This window comes from Thunnus albacares, chromosome 2, assembly GCF_914725855.1.
Source record: "Thunnus albacares chromosome 2, fThuAlb1.1, whole genome shotgun sequence".
Lineage (NCBI taxonomy): Eukaryota > Metazoa > Chordata > Actinopteri > Scombriformes > Scombridae > Thunnus > Thunnus albacares.
In genome coordinates, this window is record NC_058107.1 from 29,822,407 (window position 1) to 29,835,846 (window position 13,440).

Below are 13,440 nucleotides of genomic sequence, written 5' to 3' on the forward strand. Positions count from 1 at the left end.
AAAGCCCCAAAAAACAAATCCTGGGTTTAAACTGCACTACACAAAGTGCCTTTTAAGACCAGACAGTGTTTAAAATGGACTAAACAGAAAACACATTTTAAAATGTTATTATCTTTGTTTCTATGAAACAAATAGAAAAAACAAAATCATTAGATGTCACCTGTGTTAATGACACTAATTTGAATTCTCTTACTACTGCTATCCTCAAATGAATATTTAAAAAGGATTTCATTTGAAATCCTTTATATAATGTGATGTAAAGTAGCCTGTGTAGACTTTACATGTGAAATGATTCATTCCAAAATGATTTCTACTCTCAAAGTAAATCTATAGAATATAGTTCATCAACGATTTCAAACATCATTCTTATTTATAATATTTTTTAGTTTTACACACCATTTCTGATTTTTAATCATACAGCTAAAATAAGTAGTGATATTTTCCAAAAGGACAAATCTTGTGTAACATTTTGGAGTGAAACTCATGTTGAATAAGCTTCAGGAACAGTCATTCTTTTAAAATCTGTTGCATTAAGTATGTCTTTCAAAGAAAAATACTCTGTTTATTTGTTTAGACTACAAACATGTTTGTGTGCGGTCTGTTTCTTTTGGTTTCATCCTTAATTTAAGTAGATCAAATTAAAAACAATCTTTTTGTGAGCAAGCGTGGTCAGATTTGCCTGTTGTTTACATTAGACTGTGTCACCACTTTTAAAAATTTAGTGTCACGAATATTGTGTTGAAGTGTGAGTTTGTGTTTCTTGTGTTTACATCCCAGATAAACCAGAATGGCCAGAACTGACCTTCACCTACAGTCAAAACAACAGACTGAAAAACCACTATGTGATCATTTATCACCAACTACTCTTTAAAGGATAAGTCTGGTGATATTCTAAATGCTCCTGTTCGCAGTAAATCCCATGAAAAGAACAAAACCAAGGGCGTACCATGCCATACCCACACTCACCATACCACGGGCAGTGTAGTTTATTATGAGTTGATTCCACATACACTGTCCTGCTGCTGTAAATACTCATTAGAGCATGAAACAGTCCCTGACAATAAAACACCGTTTACTCCTGTTTTACTAATATTTACTATACAGCGTCCAGCTGTTCTAGGAAAGTACACAGCCTTTTTAAAAATAAAATAATTTATTTGTGGTACATTTTTAAAGATTTATGTCTTCAGAAGGGACAAAGAGAGCCACAAACTATACTGAGAGTTGGACTAATGCACTGTTTGATTTTGGTCTTTTCATGGGATTTGTTTGTTATAACAAAAATACAGATTGTCACTAGTTTTTTCCTTTAATGCTCAGCATTAAAACACAAGTCATTCTATCTTATTTATCATCACCCCTGTACCTAAGACATTATACTTTTAACAGCCGTTCTCAGGACTGGCTGACACTACATGTTCCTGCAGTAAATAAATACTAATTTTGGAAAGACAACCTTCAGATATTTCACCCCATTTGTCTGGAATCATTTACAGAGTAGACTGAAACTTGACACTTGAAACTGATATTGATAGGGCAATTAAAAAATTTGGTTAGAAGTTCTATTGATTTTAGGTGTGACTGTTTTACATAATATGTTTATTATTTTATTCCTTTCTATACCGACATCATCATCGTTATTTTCGAATGGAATTATTTATAATTTGTCATGCTGTTGTATTTTATTATATTGCTGTCATTCCCATTATCATTATTATTTTATTTTATTTTTTATTCTGCACTCAGGTCTCACTAGCAAATGAGGTCGTGATCTCAATGCGACTTCGTGATGTAAAAAAAAAAAAATTAATTTAAGTATATTTGGACAAAGCATATAACACAGAATCCTACATTAAAGGTGATGCAGGGATCGTATCCACATATCCACTATCGATGAGTTCTGTGCAAACTCCAGTCACATGATGATTTCCTGGCTTCTGATTGGTGGAATGTGTGTAGTGGTTACCCTTTTCTCTACAGGATGTGTCAAGTGAGACACTTTGTTTCTGGAGGAGGACCATACTGTCGCTGGTCACCTCCTTCACCCTGCTGTAGTCCTCCGGCAGGTCCTCTTTATGTCCCTGAATGTAACCGGAGCTGTCGAGCGGGACATTTTCTTTCTCAAGGATGAGAATATTGTCAGTGTTCACCTCTTTCACTCTGCTGTAGTCCACCTCCTGTACGTAACCTGCATGTCTCTGAATGTCAACATAACCGCTGTTTGCGAAGGATGTGAAGGTGTTCTCAGCTGTGCCGTCACAACTTGACAGACTCTGATCTGTTGCGTCTGTGTTTACAAGGTTTATACTTGGGCGCCGATGTTTCTGAGTAGGCAGCTGGGGTGGCTCCACGTTAGATAATCTCTCTCCAGAGAGAGACTTGTTGCTGTTTATCAAGTTATTTATTTCATCCTTCCTTTCAGCAGCCTTCTCCCAGTCATTTTGGACACAGGTTGATTCCTTACATTGGATTTCTCTGTCTAGGTGGAAGACAGCAGGAATAATCAAGCTTTTTTTCCTTTTTTGAGATTGAATACTGTCATCATTGTCACACACAATCAGGTAGTCCTCCATCTGGTCCTTCCAGGCCACCAGAGGAGGAAAGCTCTGGTTGGTGATCAGGGCATTGACAATGTCTTCAGATCGCCCGCTCTGGAAGGATTAATTAGGGTTTATTGACATTGTGTCATATGTCGGACTTGTTATTACTTTCTGTGTTATGTGTCTTTGCTTTTGTATTATACTGTCTTTACTTTGTCTGTCAAAAGCACTATGTAAACTCTGTTTTAAATGTGCTATATAAATAAAGCTCTTATTATTATTATTATTATTATTATTATCATTATCATTATCATTATCATTATCATTATCATTATTATTATTATTATTATTGCATCACTATTGTTATCAGGGCCAAAACAGCTTTTTGGATGTGCTGAAAACACAAAGCAGAAGCAGTTTTACCTTCAGAAGTTGAACATCGACGCCTCTTATCTTTGGACGAGGAACAGGGGGCAGAAGACACTGCTTCACACTGAGGAACAAAAGAAAGTGAGTCATGAGTCAGATTATCTTTATCATCTTAACTTTATATAAAGAGTTATATATATATATATATATATATATATATATATATATCTTTTTTTGTTGTAGAAGACACATACTGTTTCCTCTTCATGACCATGATAGACATCGCTGCTAGAAATGGAACTGAAGACAAAGTAGAGACCAATATCCAAAACAGTCTCTCCTTCTGAAAATCTAAATTTAAAAAAATATATATATTAGTACATGTAAAACCTTTCTTTGAAGCCAAAGATGGAGCAAAGAACTAATGAGACTTACAATCAGGGATTTTCACAGAGGTAGTGTTGCTCCACTCGCTCCAGGAGCCGTGGTCTAGTCTCCAGCGCACCCGGACCATGTACACCACCCCGGGATTCACGCTGTACAGTGTGAAGTGGGTTTGTCTACCTGCCTTGAACTCCTAGAAAAATCACCTAATGTTTACCTTGTATGCAAGTTAAAATCACATTTTGGTTAAATAGTAGTTGCAAATATGTTTGTTCTACTTGAACTGGTGAGTCAGACATGTCTGATTAAATTACACAACATTAATTTACTTATAAATAAAAATGTGATTAAAATGTTCGTACTAACACAACCACTGGATGGTTGAATAAAAAATTAAAAAAAAAACATACACAACAGCACCATAGTTACATTTATGTTATGTTATATGTTATGTATATCGTGTTATGTTCGTATTTTAAAGAGTATGCTGTATTTTAGCAAAAGTAAAGGACTTGAGGAAGAGGAATAACTGCAGTTTGGCAAAAAAAAAAGAGTGTAAACTTCCCCAAACCGAATAAAGAGCAGCAAACATACAGTATGTACATGATTTTTTTTAGCGGTTATGAGAGTGCGTGTTAACAAAGTTAACATACAGTTTGCTCTATGATGAAGGTAATTTACAGTAGTCTGGTTTTTCCAGTACGCTTAGCCTGCTTCGTCCTTCACTATGCAAACCATCACTGGCACACCTATAGGATTCGTCTGCTGTTATTCAAGATTCAAGATCTTTTTTTATTATCTTTTTTCAACATAAGGTTCCACAACGAAATGTAGTCTGCAGCCCCCCAATACTACTCACAAAACAGAAACCACAAAAATGGACCAACAAACGACAAGTCACAAAAACAAAACTATTGTTTATGTTGTAGTGTAGAGGATTAATTGAGGAGTCTCACAGCCTGAGGAAAGAAGCTGCTCTGTGGTCTGGTGATACGACAGCAGATACTTCTGTATCTCTTGCCAGATGCACACATGACAAACAAACTAGGGCTACAACCAACAATTATTTTCTCAATTCATTTGAAAAAAAACCTTTTTAATTTTATTTTATTAATAATTTAGTCTAAAAAATGTCAGAAAATACCAAAACAAATACCAGACACAGCTACCAATGTGACATCTGCAAATATCTTGTTTTGTCCAACCAACAGAAAGATAAAAATTGAAAGATATTCAGTTTATTTTCATAGATGAAACCAGAAAATATTCACATTTAAGAAGCTGGAACTTTTCACAGTGAGATTTTGATTACATGCAAATTACAGATTTTACCTTTTAGTCACTCACTATTCTGTCCTGCAAAACAAACACAATGTAGAGCAGCCCTCCGGCGAGGACAATGTTTGTTTTGGAAACCCAGAAGGATAAAAGCAAAGCTGTAAAAACTATTTGACCCCATTTTGGAAGATTTATGTGCAAATGATTTCAGAGTTTTCCAGCACCTCAAGCGTTTAACATTTAACACTCACCTTCCACCTGTTGGTGTTCTCTTGTTTGACTCCTAGTTGATATTCAGGGGTGACCCAGCCGGACTGGGTGTCTGTGTTGTGGGGACGCTCCCACCTCACATGGAGGTTCAGACTTTCCTCTCTCTCCTCCACCAGCAGTGTAACATTTTCAGGAGTGTTGGGCTTCACTGTCAAGCACAGACACACACACTTAAACTAGCTCTTCAGACACCAAAGTGTCACAAAAACCACAAAAACACAGAAAATACTTAATTTCACCAGTATACGTTCTAATATTTAAGTGTGTTTAGATCTCTGGGACCAAATCTAATGCAGCAGAGTTACTATTTTATTACATGGGACAGGACTCTGCTCCAAATGCACTGTAAGTTCAGTGCATGGACATCAAGTGCTTGTATAACCAAACAAAAGATGTGAAATTTGAGCCGAGACTGTACACAAGTTTTACACGCGGCACGAACCAGTTCCACCTCATTCTGTACAGGTCTTTATTTGTGCCTCGTGTCTGTCACTCAGTACTTTTCCACTCCTTACGGAGCTCAAGAAGGCTGCACAGCCAATAAAACCGTGCCAATCATTAGCTGAATCAATGCAGATAAATTTGTGCTGTGTAACCATCTATGTCTTCAATGAATACACAGGTCTAGTAGTAGCCAATAGTTCAAAGTGTCATTCCCAGTCTGATACAAAAACACTGCTGAACTAAGCAGATTAAACTGTTCTTAATAATTTAACAATAATATTCTTATAATTTGTAGAGATTTCTTGTCACTTAATTAAAAATAGTTTAAGGATAAATAACTATTATAATTACTATTATTAATTATTAATCCACGGTGGTTCAGTGTTGTAAGACAATGCACAATAAAGTCCAAGGGAAGTGACAACTTTTTATAGCGATTGTACGATAAGTAGTTCTGTGCAGAGTCAAACTGTCTGCAATTATATTATACATATTCTTCATAACTAAGAAAACAATCCCAGCTTAGAGGATATTTTCAATATGCAGAAAGTTGCTTTATTGAAATTCTCTTTCAATTACTGTCTTTGTTAATCTGCATTTTGGTTTTCTTGATTGCCTCCTTGTCTTTATTTTAAAATACAGATGGATTCATGTTTATATTTTTACTTGAGAGGGCATATCTATGTCAGATATCTCATCTAATTTAAAATCCTCTTTCTTTGGCAATAACAGCTTACCTATTTCCACCACGTCTATCCGTAAGGTGTCTGAGGTGGCGTTGCCGAGGGCGTTGAAGGCCACCACTGTCAGGTAGTAGTCGACCCAGATGGAGGTATGGTTCTTGTCAAAATAACAGGAGTTCCTTCCTGCTGAGTGGTAGTCTGGACACTCATGTGTTCCTTCCAATCTAAAAGCAGACAAAACAAGACCTTTACTGACCAGGATATGCTTCATATACACAAAACCAGCCTTGTATAACTGTGCTGTGGGCTGTAAATACATGTAAGCACTAAATAAACAAGTACCTCGCTCCACTGAGTGGCTTTTTACTAATAATCAGATATGAGTCATCTTATGTGTCCATAACAGACAACTGCAACATAATGATGTGTCGCCCAAATAATAATAATATTTTTAGAAAGAAGAAAGATAATCAGAATTCCTGACAGATCTTATGAACCACAGGGGTAGAGATTGTTGTCAAACCATACAGAAGCATCTAATTATTCAAATCATATAAAAAAAAGTGCAACTGTCACACAAATTGACATTTTACGTACGTTTTAACAAGACTGAAGAGTCTCCAGCTATGCTAGCGGGTCTATGAGGCTGTATTTAGACACAGTGGTGCTTTGAGCTAAATGCTAACGTCAGCATGCTAACACGCACACAGTGACAACACTAACATGTTGATGTCTCAGTTTAGCATGTTTGCATGCGAACATTTGCTAATTAGCACTAAACACAAAGTACACCTGGTGTTCATTCATAAACTGTAAAACAAAGCATCGGACAAACTGAAATGGTCTTCAATGTCATTAGGATTCATTCCATCTTCTTTCCCGTTAAAAGGTTTTTTGGGAGTTTTTCCCTCATCTGAACTGAAGGTCTGAGGATAGAGGGTGTCATAAATTGTACAGACTGTAAATCCCCTTTCAGCAAACTTGATTTGTGATATTGAGCTATATAAATAAAATTGATTTGACTTGACATGACAAGAGTCATACATTAAACATAGTTTTTAGCTACTTCTCAACTTTACAAAAATACAATTCTGTACAACACAGAGTCCTTTTATTTCTTAACATGAAAGTAACTGAATATCAGCTCTCAGTTAAATGTCTTAAACTATCAGTATTGGTATTTTGCCTTCAGGCCTGGGTGAGTGAGGGTCACACAGGTGAAGCGTTTTAAGTCCGCAGGTTTACTTGCACAGCAACAAAGATTTGTGCTCAGCTGACTGAGCACAAGTGTGTGAACGAGGGAGCTGGTAGTTTTCCACTCTCCTGTCTACGACACTACACTGACAACTCAACAACAACAGCCATACTTTTACTCGCTCTGTGTGGATGATAAAACTCATCAGAAACTTCTACGTCACCCCCCCCCCCCCCACCCAACCGCCTCTCTCTCCCTCACTATTCCCTGTCTGTACGTCTACTGTGATCTGTCGAATAAAGGCGAAATTCAAAGATAAAAATTCCTACAGATAAAAATAAACGATAATTAGTGATAGGACTGACTTTTCTCTCTCGTAGTAGAGGCGGTGCGTGGTCGGCAGCCCTCCGTCGGAGCCTGGCTCCCACCGGCAGGTAAACGTCTCCTTCTCAGGGGACGTGCAGCCGAGCAGGACTGGTTTCCCTGGTGGAGACATACCTGGCAACACACGTGACAAACAAGCATCAGCTCCCAATTTAGCACTAATACAATAAAAAATTAGGAACTTTGGCACCATAAGACTATGATTTAAATGACATATTAAATGACTGATTCACCCAAATTACATAAAAACATTTTATATATATATATATATATATATATATATATATATATATATATATATATATATATATATATATATATATATATATATAGTACAAGACATTAAAACCATAAAATAACACATATGGAATAATGTAGTTAGCAAAAAATGTGTTAAACAAACCAAAATATGTTTCATATTTATGATTCCTCTCAACCAGCTTCATGAGGTCATCACCTGGAATGGTTTTCAATTAACGTGTGCCTTGTCAAAAGTTAATTGGTGAAATTTCTTGCCTTCTTAATGCATTTGAGACCATCAATTGTGTGACGTAGTGTTCATATACAGCAAATAGCCCTAGTCAACTACTGTAGTAATCCATATTATGTCAAGAACTGCTTAATTAAGTAAAAAGAAATCCATCATCACTGTAAGACATGAAGGTCAGTCAATCAAGAGAATTTCAAGAACTGTGAAAGTTTCTTCAAGTGCAGTCGCAAAACCATCAAACGCTACGATGAAACTGGCTCTCATGAGGATCGCCCCAGGAAAGGAAGACCAAGAGTTACCTCTGCTGCAGAGGTCATCATCAACATCTCAACATCAACTGTTGGAAGGAGACTACATGAATCAGGCCTCCATGGTTGAATTGCTGCAAAGACACCACTACATTACATTACATTAGTGGAAATGAGTAAAAATGTGAGATTTTTGGTTCCAGCCGCTGTGTCTTTGTGAGACGCAGAGAAGGTGAATGGATGTTATCTGCGTGTATGGTTACCACCATGAAGCATGGAGGAGGAGGTGCGATGGTATCGGGATGCTTTGCTGGTGACACTGTTGGCGATTTACTCAGAATTCAAGGCACATTTAACCAGCATGTCTACCTGCAGCGACATGCCGTCCCATCTGGTTTGTCTGGTTTTTCAACGGGACAGTGACCCCAAAACACACCTAAAAGGCTAAGTAAGGGCTATTTGACCAAGAAGGAGAGCGATAGAGTGCTGCATCAGACGACCTGTTCTCCACAGGAGCATTCAACCCAGCATTTGTGGGAACTCCTTCAGGACTGTTGGAAAAGCATTACACGGGTCGAGTGTGCAAAGCTGCCATCAAAGCAAAAGGTCAAAAGGCGGCTACTTCAAGGAATCTAAAATATGAAAGATATTTTGCTTTGTTTACACTTTTTTGCTCACTACATAATTCCATATGTGTTATTTTATAATTGTGATGTCTTCAGTATTGTTCTACAATGTAGCAAAAAGTAAAATAAAATAAAGAAAAACCTTTGAATGTGTCCAAACTTTTGACTGGTACTGTATGTTTCTTTATCCACTCAAGTTCAGTTCAAGGTTAATTTAGTTTGTGATGCTCACGACATTGAAAAACTACGTCAGAAAAATGAAACAGTGACAATTGTCTTACTTTGTTTGAGCACAGGAGATGATACTTGTGTTATAAACTTATTCCAGTGATCTTGATCAGGCCCACAAGATTTGCATTAATTTCTTTCTGTGTATTTAAAGGAACAGTTCAACATTTTGGGAAATATACTTATTCGCTCTCTGTCAAAGACTTCAGACAATCAATGTATCAAATGCTCTGGAAAACTACCAGTATCACATTTCACATGCTTTTAGCGCTTTCAGGCGTCACTGGTCACCACTTAATGGACCATTATGTACTGGACTATTTCTTGGATCTGACCAGTTGCCCAGCTACCAGCGGAGGTTCCAGGAAGTTACGGCTCTGAACTAAGAATAGTCCCCCATGAAAAGGCAAATAGTCATATTTATACTTTGGTGTTGGTATAGATACAGATTAAATAAACGAGACCTAACATGATAATTACTAAGCGTTACGGAAATGGTGCTAGGTGCGACCTGGTAGGATTGTCTCAGTGACTTTTACATAAAAGTGACACGATTATTCAGACATGAGACCAACACGTACAATATGTCATTACATAAAGATGTCTGACTATGTATAAGAACTGTTGACAGTGAGGAGACATTATTTATATTGTATTTATATTATATTAAGACATATTTGTGAAAAGAGAGCGAAATAGAGAGAAGTTATTATTATTATTATTATTATTATTATTATTATTATTATTATTATTATTATTATTATTATTATCATTATTATTGTTCTATTTCAAGTGAACCAACCCTTTAAACATGATATTGATATTATCCAAAGATAATGTCATTCAAGTCTTTCAACTTACTGTTGCACTCTACAGCTGCCAACAGCAACGAGAGCATTGCCAGCCCGACATACCTCGTCATCCTAACTGTCACGCTGTGCACCCTGCAAAAAGGAAGTGACATCACAAGTTTGTGGTTAATGAAGTGAAAAAAACCCGTGGCTGTGTGTCTTGTTTTTACCTTAAACAAGACGATATGAAGGGAAAATAACTAGCACAACCAATAATTGTTGGTACATGTTGTAGCTGACACATGCAGTACAGGCCAACAGTCGTCACATGCTGATGAAATATATGTGACTTAACATGTATATTATGATTTAAACCGCAGTATCACATGAGTTTTTCATCAGTTTTCATTAGAGAAAGGAACTGCAACATCAAACTTGTGAGGGTTATAAGTTAATAAAGACAGATCAAAGGTGAAAAGTTATACTGGAGATTTCAAAATTAAACTGGATTTACTAGAATTAACCAGACAACTGTGAAAAGATTGAGGTGATGTTGTGTCAAATCTATAAAAAAAACCTTGAACTTTCATAAATGTGATTGCTGAGGATAAATACACCATCATGTTGTTTTTTTAATTAATCTGACTCTCACTTGTTGCTCAGCTAAAATTACATAAATGAACTGTGCTTCCTTATTCTGGGGAAGTCAACTTCAGACAGATCTACTGAGTCAGATAAAGCTCTTGCTCACACACAGAAACTCACACACACACAAACACACACACACACACAGACAGACTTCTGAAACATCGGCATACATGTTGGAAACTCTAAAATTTAGGTGACAGCACCCAGGATCAGAGGGGCAACACACTCTGCTCTAAAAGGCTGTTTTTCTTCAAAGTCCTGTGCTGATTTTTCTGCAGGTTTTCAGTACATTTAAACTCGCAGGTTCCAAAGTAGCTGTTCTTCCTTGCTTGCTCTTTTCTATGCAACAGTATTGAAATGCTTGACGCAATTAGTCATCCGAAAAGGTGTGGGAAAGCTTCCTACACCGGCAGACAGACTGTAATTCACAGGAAACTACAGGTTACACCTTTAACTGATTTTTTGCCTCTGTTTTTTGTACAGTAACCACAGCGACAACAAGTACGATTTCATGCTGTGACACCTGCTCTGACAAGTTGTAACAGGATCGCTTGAGCAAGGCAGGACCTGGATGAGGCTTATTTCTTAATTCTTAACCAAAGACGAGTAGAACAAAGTGTGAAAAAAATACCTAAAGCTAAATATTAAGCTTTATAGTGGGACTAAGCATCATCTGGAGTAATAGTATTATGTAATGTATGTACTATAAGATCATTTAACATTTTCTTTGCAGAGTAAACTTTTGTTTTCTGTCAAAGAAACCTACACCTATACCATTGTGACAAATCCCAAATGGCTGGAGTTGAATAAACTTTTATTTAAAGGTGCAGTGTGTGGGATTTAGTGGCATCTAACTGAATAACCCTTTCCTCTCAAATGTGTAGGAGAACCCATGATGACCACGAAACTCGCAAAAAAACACGAAAAGCCCTCTCTAGAGCCAGTGTTTGGTTTGTTCGTTCCGGGCTACTGTAAAAACATGGCGAGCTCCGTGGAAGAGGACTCACTCTTTATATAGATATAAAGGGCTCATTCTAAGGTAACGAAAAAACACAACAATTGTTAGTTTCAGGTGATTATACACTAATTAAAACATACTTATAAATATTATAATCCATTTCTACCAATAGATGCCTCTAACTCTTACACACTGGTCCTTTAATACTACAAAAACACATTAACTACATTACATTAGAAACATAAAGTAGGACTGTTTTCATAAATAATGTGCAATGCACAATTTCTTGGAGTAAATTACAACAACAACCTAAGTTAAAAACCCTACCTACATTAATATGATTTGTACTAAAATAGAAAAGATCCACACTGAAATGCTTGACATCGTTATGTTGGTATCATTCCATGTCATACCCTTAAACACGTACTGTTATATAACTTGAGCTAGCACACTCTACACACTATATATAAGGATCTTACAAGAAGAACAAAAACCCTCCTCCCATAATCTGCCATTTCCTGTGTGAATTATTCAGTTTCAGTTGATTAAAACAGGAACTGATGTCAAGAAGAATCTCCATTATATAATTTGTGTAATTTAACAAATAAAAAGATTACATTTATCTGCAGTGTTTCCAAAATGGATTTTCTGTTATGCTTGACAAAATAATAGAAACACCTTGCACTAAAACCTACTTCATCATCATCATATGGCCAAGCTAAATTAGACAACAACACAGTGTTCTGCTTTTTGCACACACAGTTTTATCATCATATTAATATGCAAACACATAGTTCACCCCCACTGCACAGAATCTTTGTAAATTACTGTCTCTCTCTTTCTCACACTGTTGTGTTTGTGTTTATGTTTATTGTTTAATGTTAATGTTTATTGCTTTTTCTGTTGACATCATTGAATTCCTTGTACTTGCTACTTGGCAAATAAATCTGATTCTTCTTCTTACACAAGGACTGGAAGTCTCCTTTCTGCATATTAATGCATGTTATTGCACAGGACTGCATTACATTGCACAACTAGGTGTTCAAATTGTGTCTGCTCCCTGTGGACCAAACTGCCACACATATAACTAGCTAAAGTCAAACAAAAACTACATTACAAAAACCTAAGACCTTTAGACACATTTATGCTAACAGCTGCAAGGACAGTAAAACAACAGCATGTGACGCAGAAAAATGTAATATGGAAGGTGTTTACTTACGCCATTCACCAATTAAGGACAGGTGTCGACCTTCCCAACTTAGCAAATGAACTACATTTACCAGATGTTGACACAAACACAGAGGAAAACAGTAGTCCTCTTCAGAACACTACTACAGTACACATTCAACCTTCTCCCATTTGGCAGGCGATCTGTCTGACACCTCAGGTATGGCGTGTATGTCTGGTATGAGAGGTGTCCTTATGAAGGGGAGGGCTGTGATGTCGTCAGGACCTGCACACCTGAGTTACAGCCAGAGATCACAGCCTGAGCAAGATGCTTCACTGTGGCATAAACCCGTCTTCCTTAAAGCGCAGACTGACTGTGAATCTCGACTATAGTCTCAAATTATGTTGTTTTATTGGCATATTATGAAGAAAATGTCACTTCTGTTACATTGCCTGATGTCATTCCCCATCTGCAAACAAAAAAAGAAAAAAGGATGGAGAAAAGATTGAAGAAAATATGATCAGTGACAGCTAACGTTAGCTAGCTAGCATTAACGACGGTCAACCAGTTGTTTGTTGCATATTTAAATTAACACGTTAGTTACTGAAAAGAAATATATACAAGTAAAATGCAGTTTTTATACAAGTAAATGAACTAGAGCTGCAAAGATTAGTCGATTGATAGAACTATTCTGCTAATCAATTAATTGTTTTAGTCATTTTTTAAGGAAAAATGC

General features: G+C 36.7%; 1 protein-coding gene across 1 annotated transcript; it reads right to left on the reverse strand.

Annotated features, from left to right (window-relative positions):
• Positions 1–1,792: 1,792 nt before the first annotated feature.
• On the reverse strand, positions 1,793–13,188 carry prlrb (prolactin receptor b). The gene is made up of 9 exons (XM_044329648.1): positions 12,756–13,188; positions 10,001–10,083; positions 7,529–7,661; positions 6,023–6,192; positions 4,823–4,989; positions 3,345–3,486; positions 3,164–3,260; positions 2,964–3,033; positions 1,793–2,651 (listed from the first exon to the last, which is right to left on the reverse strand). The coding sequence occupies exons 1-9, from the start codon at positions 12,758–12,760 to the stop codon at positions 1,848–1,850; spliced, it is 1,671 nt and encodes a 556-aa protein (XP_044185583.1). The 5' UTR covers positions 12,761–13,188; the 3' UTR covers positions 1,793–1,847.
• Between the last annotated feature and the right edge of the window lie 252 nt (positions 13,189–13,440).

Coding starts and splice junctions, on each gene's coding strand:
- prlrb (XM_044329648.1), bottom strand. Junction 4,990..6,022: donor GATAGACGTGGTGGAAATAG/GTAAGCTGTTAT, acceptor TGTGCTTGACAG/TGAAGCCCAACACTCCTGAA. Junction 2,652..2,963: donor TCGATGTTCAACTTCTGAAG/GTAAAACTGCTT, acceptor TAATCCTTCCAG/AGCGGGCGATCTGAAGACAT.